This window comes from Pleurodeles waltl, chromosome 8 (genome assembly GCF_031143425.1).
Source record: "Pleurodeles waltl isolate 20211129_DDA chromosome 8, aPleWal1.hap1.20221129, whole genome shotgun sequence".
Taxonomy (NCBI): domain Eukaryota; kingdom Metazoa; phylum Chordata; class Amphibia; order Caudata; family Salamandridae; genus Pleurodeles; species Pleurodeles waltl.
In genome coordinates, this window is record NC_090447.1 from 1,415,131,155 (window position 1) to 1,415,146,254 (window position 15,100).

The 15,100-nt window shown below is 40.6% G+C and overlaps 1 protein-coding gene across 1 annotated transcript; it reads left to right on the top strand.

Annotated features, from left to right (window-relative positions):
• The first annotated feature begins 690 nt into the window (after positions 1–690).
• LOC138248699 (carbonyl reductase [NADPH] 1-like) lies at positions 691–14,227 on the top strand. The gene is made up of 4 exons (XM_069202529.1): positions 691–847; positions 994–1,321; positions 9,086–9,193; positions 12,103–14,227. The coding sequence occupies exons 2-4, from the start codon at positions 1,036–1,038 to the stop codon at positions 12,537–12,539; spliced, it is 831 nt and encodes a 276-aa protein (XP_069058630.1). The 5' UTR covers positions 691–847; positions 994–1,035; the 3' UTR covers positions 12,540–14,227.
• The last annotated feature ends 873 nt before the right edge of the window (positions 14,228–15,100 follow it).

Below are 15,100 nucleotides of genomic sequence, written 5' to 3' on the forward strand. Positions count from 1 at the left end.
ATTATGAATGAGATATGTTAACATTAGAATTGCCATCGCGTGATATATCATGTTAATTAAAAATATATATATTTCTTAGCCTAGTGCCAGACCTAGTGTAGCTGACATGAGTTTTCAAGTTATTGTGAAATGTATTAAATGTTTGTTTTAGACAGTTTCTGTTTAATTGCTGTATTAATGCAATTCTATGGTATATGATTTTGGAGTAAATCGTTTTAAAACTTGTATATAATTTTAATTTCTATAGGATAATTTATCGGAAATAAACTATTATAATGTAAAACTAGAAGGCGTTCAGTGTAGAGAACGAGAACATATCTATCTGCCCAATCAGATGTATTTCCTATTCGCCCTGAGTAGGTGAATATTTATGGATTAAGCATGTATTCATTCTGGCCTCAATCATATTTTCATTCTCTGAACGTAAAGCTTAGGAAAGTGCAGAAGGTAGCGTCAGATTGACTTGGCAAGTTATGAAAGTTGCTGATTCATCCTGACTGGAGAAGGCGTTAAAAGAGACGATGTTAGGCAGGTAGCACCATCCTCTGTTCATGGCAGCCAAGGCAACCGCAAGATGGCGGAATGCGGGAGTGCCACAGGTCGAGCAAGTTTTAGAGCAATGTGAGCGGCTCAGAGCAAACAGAAAGTAATCCCCGGCCTGCCCCCACACATTTGAGAATAATCAAATGAATGGATTTCTGAAAAGCTGCCAAGTTTCCAGAGTATTTTAGCATGTGCGCGCGCAGCCAACACAGACCGACCTCTGCGCGCAGCAGATCCAGGAAGAGCAGAGCGAGCGGAGTCTCATGAGGATACAGTGCAGAGCTTTTCTACTGGAAACCAGCGAGTAAGTGTGATTTCAGTTAGCAATATAGTCTTTGTCTAATCAGTTTTCGTTAAATCTTGCACGACTTCGGAAATGTTAATTATCCCTCTGAATAGGGATCGCTTCATCACAGAATAGTTCCTCATGTGTTTGCGTTTCTGTTGCAGACAGTTTTGCGCACTCGGAAGGAAAATATCCCTTGCCCGAGGATGCCTGGTGCGCGGGTAGCCGTGGTGACGGGAAGCAACAAAGGCATCGGTCTGGCCATCGTGCGGGCTCTGTGCAAGCAGTTCGAGGGGGATGTGTACTTGACCGCCCGCGACCCCAAGCTGGGGGAAGAAGCTGTGAAAAAACTGCAGCAGGAGGGGTTGCGGGCCTGCTTTCACCAACTCGATATCAACAACCTGGAGAGCATCCGCGCTCTCAGGGACTTCTTGAAGGCGACTTATGGAGGTTTAGATGTTCTCATCAACAACGCCGGAATCGCTTTTAAAGGTAAAAGTATGCATTAGCTCAGTCCTGCTTATTGCAGACACTGTCTGCAGCCCTGGACTTTTCACCTACAAATCATTGATTTCATGTGTGTTATTCTAATTAAATCAATGGAAGCCAAACAGGACCAGGGAGGGCCCCTTCTCAATGGGAAGGAGCGTCTACCCACAGGCTAAGCCAGGAGCTGAAATATAAAATTATATTTCATTATCGTTTTATCTTTCAGCTGCTGGCTCAGCCACCGCACATGAAGGGAGGGGCGGGCTAGGCCACGTGAAGGAGGAAGGGGGAAAGAGTGCACCTAAGTGCACATGTGTGTTTGGTCAGCCGTCTCAGGCCGGACAAACACACATGCGCACTTAGGTTTCTCCAGCCCGACTGTGTTGAACAGCCGGGCTGGAGAAACTGCACAGACCCCAGGGTTGTGTCTGAGCGGCAGTCCAAGCCGCTCAGACCAATCTTGACACTGCTTTCATGCTACGTTTAGCATGAAAGCAGCACCATGAATGCTGTGGAGCCCGTGCTGGTGTGTCCCAGTGAATGCTGGGACACAACATCGAGGGAAGAGGAGCAACACAGCAGGAGGCGTCGACGGCAAAAGGTACGTTGTAAAAAATATATATATATATTTTTATAGTGTTGCACAACAATTTGAATATGTAGCAGCCCTCCATCTAAAGGGTTGGACTTCCACTGTGGTGAATGTCTATCCTCACTGTTGCTGAAAATGTAAAGGGGTTCATTGCAGGCCCTACCTGATGAGCAGAGGGGAATCCGAAAGCTCACACAGTTTTAGTTGATCTGCAACAGATGTAGGCTGGTCTTGTAGGACAGCATGCGCAGTGAAAACTCAGAGCATCTTGTTAAGGCAGCAATACTATATAAAATAGTAAGTTGTGGCCATATTAATTAAAAGATATGATTGGATATATAATAGAGCAAGGGCCACATGTATGAAGCCTTTTTGAGCTCGTAAATGGGCCAATTCGCAGATATGGTCCGTTTACGAACTCAAAATGGGATTTTCACATTTACCAAGCCAAAATAGTGATTTGGTAACCTGTTATTAAATCCCATTTTGGGTTTGTAAATTCGGTATTAGTAAGGGGCAGGTTGCGGGCGTCCCTTCCTAATACTGAATGGCAATAGTTGCTACCAAAATGCGGCTGTGATACATTCGCATTTTATCACCAACTTCAAGTTGGTGGTAACAGATTCACAAATGGGAAGGGGACCCCTTCCATTTGAGAATGTTTGTAAAAACATTTTTTAAGAGCAGGCAGTAGTCCCTTAGACCAATGCCTACTCTTAAATTTTTTAAAAAAGAACTTTCCTTTTTAAAAAAAAACTTATCCCAAAAAAAGATTGCTTTATTTAAAAGTAATCACAGACATGGTGGTCTGCTGACCCTAGCAGGCCACCATCCCTGCGATTTCAGCGATTCCCAAAGAGTCGCAAAGTGAGACCTACCTCATTAATATTCATGAGGTAGGTCCATTTATGACTCACTAGGAATCGTAGAAAGTGTAAAACACACTTTTGGACATTAGTGTTTGCAATTACCAAATAGCGAATCGCTCGGATTTGCTATTTGGTAATCACAAACTATTACCTTCGTACATGTGACCCTAAGATTCGAACCAATGTTAGTCTAAAGTAGTTTGGTCAACATCAGACGGGTACTGGGCAATTTTATCTGGTAGTGCCAGCCACAGTGCAGCAGACTGCAGTCTGACACATGAACTTTGATTCGCCTGGTTGCTACTATGCAGCACTGTGTCACGGTTGGACAGCATGCAGTGCTTCAAAGTCTTTTTAATACAGAAGTCATCTTGTTCCTTTTCCAGACTATGTTGCACCAGTTGGCAAAATATCTACCCTAGATGAAAGTAACTAGTTTTTCTGTCACCCCCAGGGCTGAAAACGCACCTACTTCACCCCTTGATTCACTGTCCTCCCATCAGACAAGATGTAGTTCACATTGTTCGTGGCTTCACTCTCAAAATGTGATATCTAAATGCTTGGAGGCAGCACAAGAACTTGCAAGGCATTCTTAATCCTCCAGATGAACTGCAAGCAACATCCATTTTGCTTTCCACAGATCAGTGATTTGTGTGTTTACAGAGTAGATTCAGCCACACTTCTATTACCCATTTAGGTGCTAATTAAGAGGTATTTGCTCAGAAGAGTATTCTTTACTTTGTGCAATCTGACATGAACCCCTCTCTGACCAGCCAAAGCAAGGACCGTGCAGCATTCTGAAACTTTCACAATAATCTGTTAACAGTAGATTTTGTTACTTGCTGACATCACATGTCCACACATTAATCTCCATTAATTTGTGGTTATATGACTGCTTTTTGTCATTATTTATCAAAAGGTAGCTTAACTTCCGTGTGCAAATGCCAGTTCACAGATCTGCCCCTCATCAAGTGGGTTTGAGGGACAAAACTGGTTTGCATATGGTTGGTCACTGCCAGTTATCACACAAGGGAGCTAAACATGATCGACTGGAATATACCCACAAATACAATCTTTTCCCTCCATAACCTTTTCCTGATCTTAGGTCTGCTCAGACATGCATCTGAGCTCTCTGTGACATCAGTATTCTTATTACAAGCTAAAATTGTCTGGGGTTTCTTATGTCTGTCACTCTTTGCATGGAACATTGTCTAGCAATATGGACTGGAATGGATTGTTCCTTCTTGGGAAGTGGAAAAAACAATTTGCATATGGTTAGAAAATCTAAATGGTGGGACAAGTGTTAAAAAGATGGAATGATATGCGCTTGGCGAAGTATAAATAAATGTTTTTATTAGCTGTTTTATATAGAGGGGACACAGCTCAGTGGGTGGCAAAGCGCTTCACGGAACCAGTTCTATGCGTGTGTTAAAATGCAATATGCTATATAATATGAAACTAAAAAAGATTTAAAAAGTAGCTTATCCTAAAATAAAGTTTATAATAAAATGTAACACTAAAATATATGGTATGGGTAGAGTGAAACATTCACTTACGCAAGGTAGGAACTATACATTGGGATCAGGACAGTTTGAACAACAGTGCCTGTTTATATATATTGCATCAAGGAAATGGGGCTCTTTCCCAACTGCAAATGACATTGAAACAGAAAGTTTTATAACTCTTTTTTTTCAACATCATATGATGAGATTGTCCTAATGTGCAGGGGGTGCAATTACACACCCTTTGTGCACTTTATGGGTCTTTTCCTTCTTACTGTTCTTACTCCATAGGAAGTAGTGACCACCAGAAATGATGGTGCAAGACAGCCAGATGTTCACAAAAATATAGCTTTATTCTGGATGCAATCTAGATTATAGATTCTACTCTTTTATGGGGAGCCATTTCAGAAACACAAAAATAGGAGACTTGGTTGAACTTTCTTGTTACTGTGGTCAATTTCTTAGCAATATTGAGGATTGCACTAAAATAAGCTAGTAACAACGGGAGATAAAATTCATGTGGGAACTACAGGTTTGGCAGCCTTGAACCTAAACGACTATCAAGTGTAATTTAGCTGAGTAGCATTATCAGAGTAGAATAGCCAGTGTAAGCTTTATTTCTCAATAAAGATCGCTAGCTGACCATTTAAATTGGGATTATAGTTGTGACTTTCAGAGATACTGTGAGTTTAATGCGCTTAGATGGAGAGTAGTGGGGACTTCTACACCCACCCTACACAGGGCTTTCATTGAAGGAAGTGGGACCTGGACAGCTGAGATCAAAAGGTGCCCTCATTTCCCGCAGCGCAAGATATGCTCTGAAATGGAGGATAAGTGTGGGGACTTCTAAGCCCACCTTGCACTGGGCTTTCATTGGAGGAGGCAGGGCTTGGACAGCTGCCCTTATAAGGCACTCTTACCCCCCAAAGCATGGGACTCACCCAGGCGAAGGTCAGGCCAAGAGCAGGCCCATCTGCACCTATCAGATTCTGAAGGGAAATTTTAAGCCATTTTAAGAGACTCCTATTGACCTTGCTTTGATCCCTTCGTGTTGTGGGCACTAGCCCCAGCAACACAAGTGCCCTAAAGGTTTTATTTCCACAAGTGTGGTGATATTGATTGATAAGAATTTTGTGGATTCCAGAAGTTTCCATCACAGAAATGGAATTAAAATGTGTGATTTCAGGCAAAGTACAAGGTTTGCAGGGCATTGTGGGTAAGAAAACCTCATGGGATCCATGCAAGACACACCAAGAGCCAATTATTCATTTTCTGAGGCAGTTGCATTCTGAGGTTACTGCTCATGTGAGATAAGGCCATAATGGTAAAACCTCTATGCCCTTTAGTTTGGGAAGGGATGTTCATCCAGGGTGCATGTTTGCCCCTTTCCTTTTCACGCTTATAATAAATGGGTTACAAGAGTATTTGGCCAAATCAAGTAAAGATGTGCTGCAAGTTGGCCCCTGGTCAATACCTGCTTTGCTGTACATGGAATTAAAAATTAGATTAAAAAAATTAAGCTAGTTTCCTCAGATTGATTTGTGGGAGCAGTGCAAGTGCATCATGCAGATTCTGGTATGAATGATGAGTGGTCTCAGTTAAATTTAGAAAGGCTTCAACCTTCTCATTAACATTAAACATTTGCTTTTTCTATATTTGTTAGTGAATTAAATACAATATTTCATAATTTGTGTATTTGTTTGATGGATGTATGTGTCTGTAATTTTTATGTATTATTTTGGGTGCAAATAAACAAAATGCTTAGGCTGGGTTCCAGTACTTATACTGACGACTCAGAGGGGGTCCCCAGCTTCCAGTAATGATTAAGTGGAGGTCCACAGAAGTGAAAAGGTTAACAACCACTGGAGAAGAGCAATCCTAATCTTAGATTGGAGCCCACTCTTATTCTCATGCACTGGGAGTAACAGAATATTGTGGCTATAAACACAATACTTAATTCTCCTCCAAAACGAGACAGCTGGAGTTACTGTTTCATAGTAATGCCTTCTTACAGCCCGTTCTGAGTCCAAGGGGGGACTGTACTGACCTGTTAGATTTCATTTCGTTTGGTTAATTTTACACAACATAATTTAACTAAAAAGGCTCAGAATCATACTAGCTTTCTACTTATTTATACTGGTGGGGATTCTCACGCCACCGTGTGGTCTGCCAGCTGTCTCATGGGGCTAGAGTGTCTGAAACACAGGATGGGCAGCCCTCGCTGCGCTTTGGGTGAGACACTCTATAGACCGAGGGCCGGATTTACTAGTCCTTCATGCAGGGCGGTGCAGCAAGGTGTCTTGCTGCAGTGAGAGTAAGGCAGAAAGCAGAAATGCGTTATATCTACTAAGACATGGCGCACTTCTGCTCTCTCATAGCACTGATGTATTTCAGGCACCGTTTCACGAAGTGCGAGGGTGCCTACATCACAAGCAGGATTGTTTTTGTACAAGAAGGGATAACTTTCTGCAAAAAAACATTCCCACAAGGCATTTTCTACTTTCTTTGTGAGCTGCATAATGCAGCACACATATAAAGAGGAAATAATGAGGAGAAAAAGTAGATTTTTCTCCTTGTTGCACCACCCTCTGGGAGGCGTAGCAATATCATGCAATCCCAGGTTTATAAAAGTTTGTCTTAATTTACCCATGGAACGCCTCTCAGAACGAAATGTAACTCACTGCAGCGCAAGGCGCTGCTTTGCGTTACATTCTTTACAAAGCCACGCAAGGCAGTGCAAATCACCCCTTGCGTGGCTTTGTAAATATCTACTACAATTTTGTGTCATGGCTGTGGCACAGAGGTGGTGCAACCACAACAAGAAATGGTAGTACGTGTGGCCCTGAGCATCCTCTATCAGAGCTCACTATTAAGACCCTGTTTGGAGATGCTTGCACCCTCTCCCTTGCCAATCGTTGAGGCCCAGGTGAGGAACAGAAAAGGACAACTTAAGTCCTTTTTGAAGATGTGGAGTCTGGTTAATCCAAGGCTTTTCAATAGCAGGTGCCCTCAATGTGGATTGTTGTACCACCTCATTAAATTTATAATACATGGGTTACAAGAGATAAAATCACAGACGGCAATGTATACCCAGTATATGGCCTCCACTTGAAGCCCATGAAAGCCTCCGAGAGTTTAAGAGATGTCTGTTTTCCTTTTAGTGAAGCTTAGCCTTGCCACCTTGCTGTGGTTCCTTTTAGGTTCTCGTAAGCCATTGTAAGGCACCTGTTTGGACTGCTGCAATAGTCCACGAGAAAGAGATTAAGATTGATTTAGGTTAATTTGATTTCCACTTGTCCGTTCATTTACAGAAGGAGAGTAATCTCCTGAGCACCATTTGCTGGTGTTTCATGTTTGTTTTTGCCACAAATGTAATCTGCTCAGTGGAGGAGAAGTCTAAGTAGAACCCTTATTATAAAAAGTAAGAAGTTATTAAGTCGATAGCTGTGTTTTCTGTCACCCATACCTTCGTTTTGGTTCCCTTTAAGCACTGATATTTCTCCTTCCTCCAGAGGTAGTGGTGCTTCACGCTGTCTGTGACTTTTTAAAAATATTTATGGTAGCTGTCTCCTGGAAAGTAGACTTGTGTATTATCTGTGCTTGTTTAATACTCAAGGCGTGTCTGATCCTTTACACAGGCAGCATGCAGATAATATTAATCAAACATGTCAATGATGAGTGTATTGAATGGACGTTAAACAAGAATATTAACATGAAATAAACTGATGACATATGTCTAGCATCCTCCAAACATTCTTTAGAAGTGGAATAGTGGAATGACTAAGGAAGCTTAATTAATTGAGATGTAGGGAAGATGAATAAAAATGACTTGTGTTATTTAAAGATTTGTGTCTTAACTTTTAGAAAATCCAATCTACAGCTCTGTATTTAGTCCTGAGGACTAATTAATTAAAATTACCCATGCTAATTTCATATGTTCTGTATGCCGACAAATATGCAGTTGACTATCAGGAAATTGTCTAGCAAGATATTCAGAGTTTTCCTGCCACGCTGGTAAACCTAGGTTAGATAGGATCACCTGGTAGATAAAACAGACACATGGCTAATTCTGCCACAGTGCTACACGCCTTTCGGAAGCACCTACCTATAATGCAAAATCTCAAATTTCTTTGATCTCAAATTTCTCTGTGTAATTCTTCTTTGACCAATCATCCAATGGGGGTCAAGACAGAATTCACCTATGTGTATTATTTAAATAATTCCTTCATTGTTTGGCTCATTGGTTTAATTGTCTCTTCCTGTTGCTCTGTGCTTCAAAATATGAGACTCACTGCTTTTGCTTGTTTGATGTTGAAGCCTTTTACATGAGGGACATCAAGGAGATACCTATTCTCCTTGTCCATATCTCATATTATGTTACATTTTAATGTGCACATTCTGCCACTGTAATGGCCTTGCAGCACAAATTGAGTTTGCTACCAACTAGCCCTAGTTTAATGAATTATTTCGAATCCAACACAGACTGAAGTCTGGTGTTGCTTGTGAGTTGAACTGAGTAGAAGGTAGCATGAGGATATTTGATGTTCTATTATCGATAACTAGAAGAGTTAAAGGGTTGTTGAGTGTGACTGTAGATATACCAAAAGGTGCTTATGTGGCAACAGATTTTCTAAAATATGACCCAGATTTACTTAAGGCCAATAATGAAACATTGTGGCTACATTGGTCTGGTCTTCAAAGGAATAACCGGGTGCGTGTACAAAGATGTCATGGAACGCATAGTAAATAATAAGTAGATTTAAGTTATTCTCTCATATTAATTCTCTTAATGTGTTTTTTACAGAGGCTGATACTACTCCATTTGATATTCAAGCAGACATAACACTTAAAACAAATTATTTTGCCACAAGAGATGCCTGTCATGAATTGTTACCTCTTATTAAAGCCCATGGTAAGTTCAATTTTGGGACTTTACTTTTCAAGATGTGCTGTATAGGGTTAAAATTGTTTTCATGTCCTAGAGATATTGGAGAGCTTCAGCTGACAAAATAATTTGATATTTCTCTTTGAAATAACATTAACCACCGTGACCTTTTTTCAAATAAACCTTCACCAACCATACGTTTCTATGGTTAACATAGTAAAAAGGGCCTATATAGGATTATGTTCAATTTAGACTTTCCTACCATCCCCCTACTTTGCAATTGGTATTAATGGTTTGACATCCCACTTCCTTTGTTTTAGTTATTGGCAGACCTCATGACCCATTAAAAGTGTGGAATTAAGTTAAGAAACACATAGAAATCTAACACTTTGCACTGCTATGATATGGCTCATCAGCATGTTCACTGTAGGGAATTTGCTTACACTGCAAGGATGAGAGAGTGGCTAATGCATCTAAGGTGTGTTTAGGTGAGCTCTAAAAGCACCCTTCCCTCAGAATAAGGCCACAGGCCTACAAGACATCCGAAATGGGCTATGATTTAATGGTGTGGGAGGAGCTCAAGATTTACATAAAGGATGTGCTGGGATGCACCTATCAATATTTCAAAAAATAGGGCAGTTAAGGGAATAAATAACTATAGGCCTAACCAAGGTTGTATAAAATTAATAAAATCTATAAACTAATTATAACTACAAATATGTAAACAAAAATGGAAAAAAGGAAAACAAATATACGTCATAATTTATTCTCAATATCGATGAGACTGACAGTCATAGTGGTAGTCATTAAAGCTCGATGTAAGGCTCTAGTGAAAGGAAAACTATCTTTTTAATATGACCAAATAGACATGGAAGGCTGGGTATTAAATAGACTAGACCTGCCCGACACTGGAAGTTTTCTTATTGCTCAGGATTTCCCACTGATGGTCAACTTAATGCAGAAGCTGGTCATGTCAACTGAGCTGAGTTGGGGCTTGCTACACAATATGTTTGTGGTTAAAAAAAGCTCATAGTATAAATAATACATGTCCAATGGCCGCAGATCTGCTATAAGTGGCACTAGACAAACTTAGAATGTATTCAGTTAAGGAGCTTCTGTAGAGCTGAAAGAATTCCACATAGTGATTCTGTGCAGTTTGGATTTTTCAAAGTTATGAAAAACGTGTTGGGCGCCCCACACTTAGGACTTCTTTTAAAGGGGGTCACCTTTGAGTCCACACAACAGAGATGCACTAGTACCCACTCTCCTATATTATTAGATAGGGATATGTCTTTAAACAAGTAATTGATCAATGGAAGTCAGATATTCTTGGGCTGTAGTCACTCTGGGGTGAGCTCCAGTATGCCTCAAGTTGTTCATGGCAATACGCTGCATCCTGCAGCCAGCTCTGAAGGTGGGGTGTGGGGAGTCTGCCCCAGTGCATAACCAACCCACACATACCCAAAAGAAGCAGCACTGCGGTCTGATGCCGGACCCGAGCAGGTACATCCTTAACATGCCACAGGATGGCAACCAAGGATGATCCCTGGGGAAAATAGTCCGTTATCAGGATGATAGTGTCATAGACACCTGTCCACATATTGAACCACTGTCTCGCAGTCCCATGGAAGGTCCAAAGAGGTGGCTTTGGCTCCTGCACATCTAAGACATTGCATGCCTGCTGAAATCCCCATCTTATATAGTTGGACAGGTGTGTGATATACACTATGTACAAATTTAACATGTATGAGGCACAGCTGATAGATTGGAGAGAGGGACCTAGACTGGACACAGCAGTGCCACCATTGCTTGCAGTTGGTACTGTTGGTACGCTGCTGAAGTGCACAGTGCCACAGTAGTAAAATGAGCGGTATAAAATCATGTTTCCACAACTGGTGGAGCAGAAATTTATTTTTTACTAGAACCAAAATGAAATGAAGTGTTACTCTACCGAAGCATAGGAATAATGTCCCTTATACACACAACCACAAAAGATATGGTGATGGAAAAACACTATAGATGAGCCTTTATTTAGACATCATCCTAGGGTCGAACCATCAAACATATATCTCAATATATTGGATGAGGAAGGCTCACCCACATTATGTGGAATGCTTCATTGGCTTTGGCCTCCCTATTGCTTTCAATGGACGCTTTACGGCTTTTCTTTACAAAAATGTGTCGCCTGATCCCATGTACTGGTGTTTGATGTTTCGGTTTTGGTTTTCATAATATTTTACTCTATTTCACTAAATGAGTTTGGGAATGTTATCCTTTTCATTTCCTGACTTGTGATGCTGCTAAAATATTTAATGCGCATTTGGAGAAGCCTATTACTTCGAGCCATATACACCAGGGGTAAGCCCACAGTTCCTCAATGAAACTTGGTATTTACTTATTATTATTTGTTACTGGGCTATTTAACCTTCAGGATGCTCTTGCTCTGCTCTCTTTTTATTAATCCAGTTTCTCACAATTAGCTAATGTGCTTTTACAACTTGCATTTCAATCACAGAATACCATTTCATTGTTTCCTCTTGCAATTTACATCTCACAGATAATTAAACAGAAATGTCAAATAAATAAAAAAAAGTGCAAATGTATGTTGTTCCATTTGTTTTTTTTTCTATTCCTGTGCCCTTCTTTCACTATATTTCCAATTCCTATAACGTCTACCAGTATGACGAAACATCGAATTTTAAACAGATTTGTTTCCAGTTTATTATAGAGAGTATCATGTGCAGCAGGATTATAATCTGTTTTAAAAACGTTTAGCCATATAACATGGTAAGGAGGTGACATTTGGTACATTATATTTATTTATTGTCAGTGTATTTGTTAGTGCTTGAAATGTGTTTGTTTTTAGTGACTATTTGTGCATTCACTTTAGTTAAAAGCAGCGCCTGCCATGGCTGACCACTGCTTTTCTTTTCCAGGGAGAGTAGTCAATGTGTCCAGCATAGTCAGCTCCATGGCCCTGGCCGGCTGCAGTCCAGCTCTGCAGGAGACGTTTCGCAGCACTACTATCACTGAAGAGGAGTTGGATAAACTCATGCAGAAGTTTGTCGAGGACACCAAAAAAGGAATCCACAAGGAGGAGGGTTGGGCCAACACAGCATATGGTGTGTCAAAAATTGGAGTGACGGTGTTGTCCCGAATTCAAGCAAGAGAGATGCAGAAAGAAAGGAAAGGAGATGGGATTCTACTCAACGCCTGCTGTCCTGGATTTGTGCAGACCGACATGGCAGGATCCAGTATGCCTAAAACCCCAGACCAGGGAGCTGAAACCCCTGTCTATTTAGCACTTTTACCCCCTGATGCCAAAGAGCCTTATGGTCAACTTGTTAGTGAAAAGGCTGTCAAAGAGTGGTAAATGTGTCTAGTCAGATCATTTTATATAAATCATTTCCAAATAAGCTACTACCTAAAAACAGAAATAAATGCACCATGTTACCAACAATAACACAAAAGTTCCACCTGTACATGGAATCCCAAAGCAATTATAATTAGAACATCCTTGAAAATTATTAGAGAGGACTAGCTAATCAAATCTTATCAATATCTCTAACATGCACATCTATATACAAGTTGAAAATATAATTTACAGATGGTAGCATTTATTCAGATATTCTCCAAAAATACTTCATCACAAGGACGAGTGTTTAATTTGTAAAAGAATGAGTGCTGGTGATCAAAGCTCAACTTAGAAGCTCGTGGCTGGCGCTATTAAATGTCAGCGGGCCACATTCCAAGGCTGCTTGTTCTTAAACCTACCTTAGCCCTCTTTAATCCACTAACAGACATTCCCTGCACCTTTATTTCACTCTTCCACGACCTTGTGTTCTACCTTTGTGACGGGTTTTCCATCTTTATCTTCCTCCATCTTTCCACTTTGTGTGTTTTACCCTATTTTCCTCTGTGCAACTATTTGATCCAGAAAAATAAGTGCCAGTCCCCAACAAAAGTGAGTGCGGATGGCCCCCACCGTCAACCGCTGGCTCAAATTAAGCACTGACAAGGACATATTCTAAATGAATGTAACTACAGTGGTGTCTCAGAGGATTGGGGTATTGCAACAAACAGGTTGCTTTATGCCTACACACCCAAGCTCCATGTAACCTACAGTTCAACCCAGAACAACACAGAGTGAACAGTGCTTGTGGCAATTTCAAAGAATTGTTTTTCTTTTTATACTGTGGCATACTCATACCTTCTGAAAGTACGGGGCCTGACTACACGTATGGGAATATGTGCCTGATTATGATGGTTTCTGTTTCTATTATTTCAAGGTTTATTGGGTAGAGATGGTTAAGGTTGGATTTGGTGGAACCCAGTTCACATCAGATCTTTTCATTTACAGCCAGTCCTACCTGTGGTATACTAGATTGCCCAATACAGGTCTCTAAGTACCAAATGTGTGTTGCATGTTCAGTATATTTACATACGATACATTTACATACAATTAATCTACAAGGAGCTACTGTACAGTCTGGTAACTCTGCAAACCTTGTACCCTGCTATCCATAGTCTATGCTGGACACCCTTGCAATACATGCTCTGCTTCTAAGCTCACCAGTGTCTCTTTTCACTAATCCTCCCTGACCAGCCTCTCATCAATATGACATTATATATTAGTTTTCCTTTTACAATGTCATCTAATAATTTAACAGAGTACATTTCCATAAAGCAGAAATACACTTCTATCTAGGCTCAAGAGCATTTTAATGAGGTGCAAAGACCATCGTTAACAACGCTAGAAGCAGCTGAAAGCTTCCAATGAGTGTTTATCTGAAAACTGTTTATTTCAAAATTAAAGGAAATATCATAACATCACATACAATAGAACATTACAGTGGTTGGGCAAAGTCTTTCTATCTGTAACTAATTTTTGCAGCTGTCTTGTTCCTATTTTTTCCCTTTAATAGTGAAATACATGACCACCGATGGGGTGGGGTGGTGTGCTCATAGTTGGTGCACTAAGTTTTATATATCTTTTATGTTTTATACTCTGTGATGCTATATAACCAAAACATAATAAATACCTCCACTCCCTATATACAAGCCTGTTCTTAATTTCTGTTTTACAGTTCAGTTGTGACAACACTACACGCTTCTAAAAAGAAAATTACATAAAAACTCCACTGTAATAGTTTATTACAGTTGAGTCATGAAGTCAATTTGCTTGCTCTCAGTCGCCACTGAAAAGCAGGTTCTTGAGCACACAATTGCAAGTTAAACAATTAAAAGAATGACTGTTTTTCAGCCCCCTTTCTTTCCATGAAATTCACTTACTAGCTTATATGGAGGCAAAGAAGGCTTCCCACATGATAGTTTCCCATTGGGGGCGCTGTGGGACAGCTCCAGTGGCTCACTGCTCACCCCTTGATGTGTTCCCAAATGGCCCCTTTAAGGGGCACAGGCTGCTTTTATATAAAAACAAAAGGTTTCCCGTTTAGGAATACTAAAGCAGGAGATGGAAGTCTGGCACGGAGGAGGTCTGCTGACCCTGAAGGCCTCCATCTCTTAGCAGAGCCAATCACAGGGAATCACAAATTGCAGCCTACCTAATTAATATTTTTTAGGCAGGGCTTTTTGCCACCCACTTCTAATGCTCAATTTGCGATGCAACCTATTAGAACATAGGTTCCATCAGAATTGTATGCCCACTCGCAAACCAATCGGATTACAAACTGCAGTCCTGATTTGCAAATGGGTATTTCTACATCAGGCCCGTAGAAATATCAATAATTCTGTATTTCCCAACGTCTTTACTCAATATAGATTGACATTTGCTTTATTGTTTTGAGATGCAGAGGCCTTTGGACAGCCTCTTCATGACCTGAACTGCTTTTTATTTAAAATATGGTGGTGCTTGGTCCTCTGCTGGGGCATTATTTAACTACCTAGTTAAATAATGCACTCACTGTAAGGAGA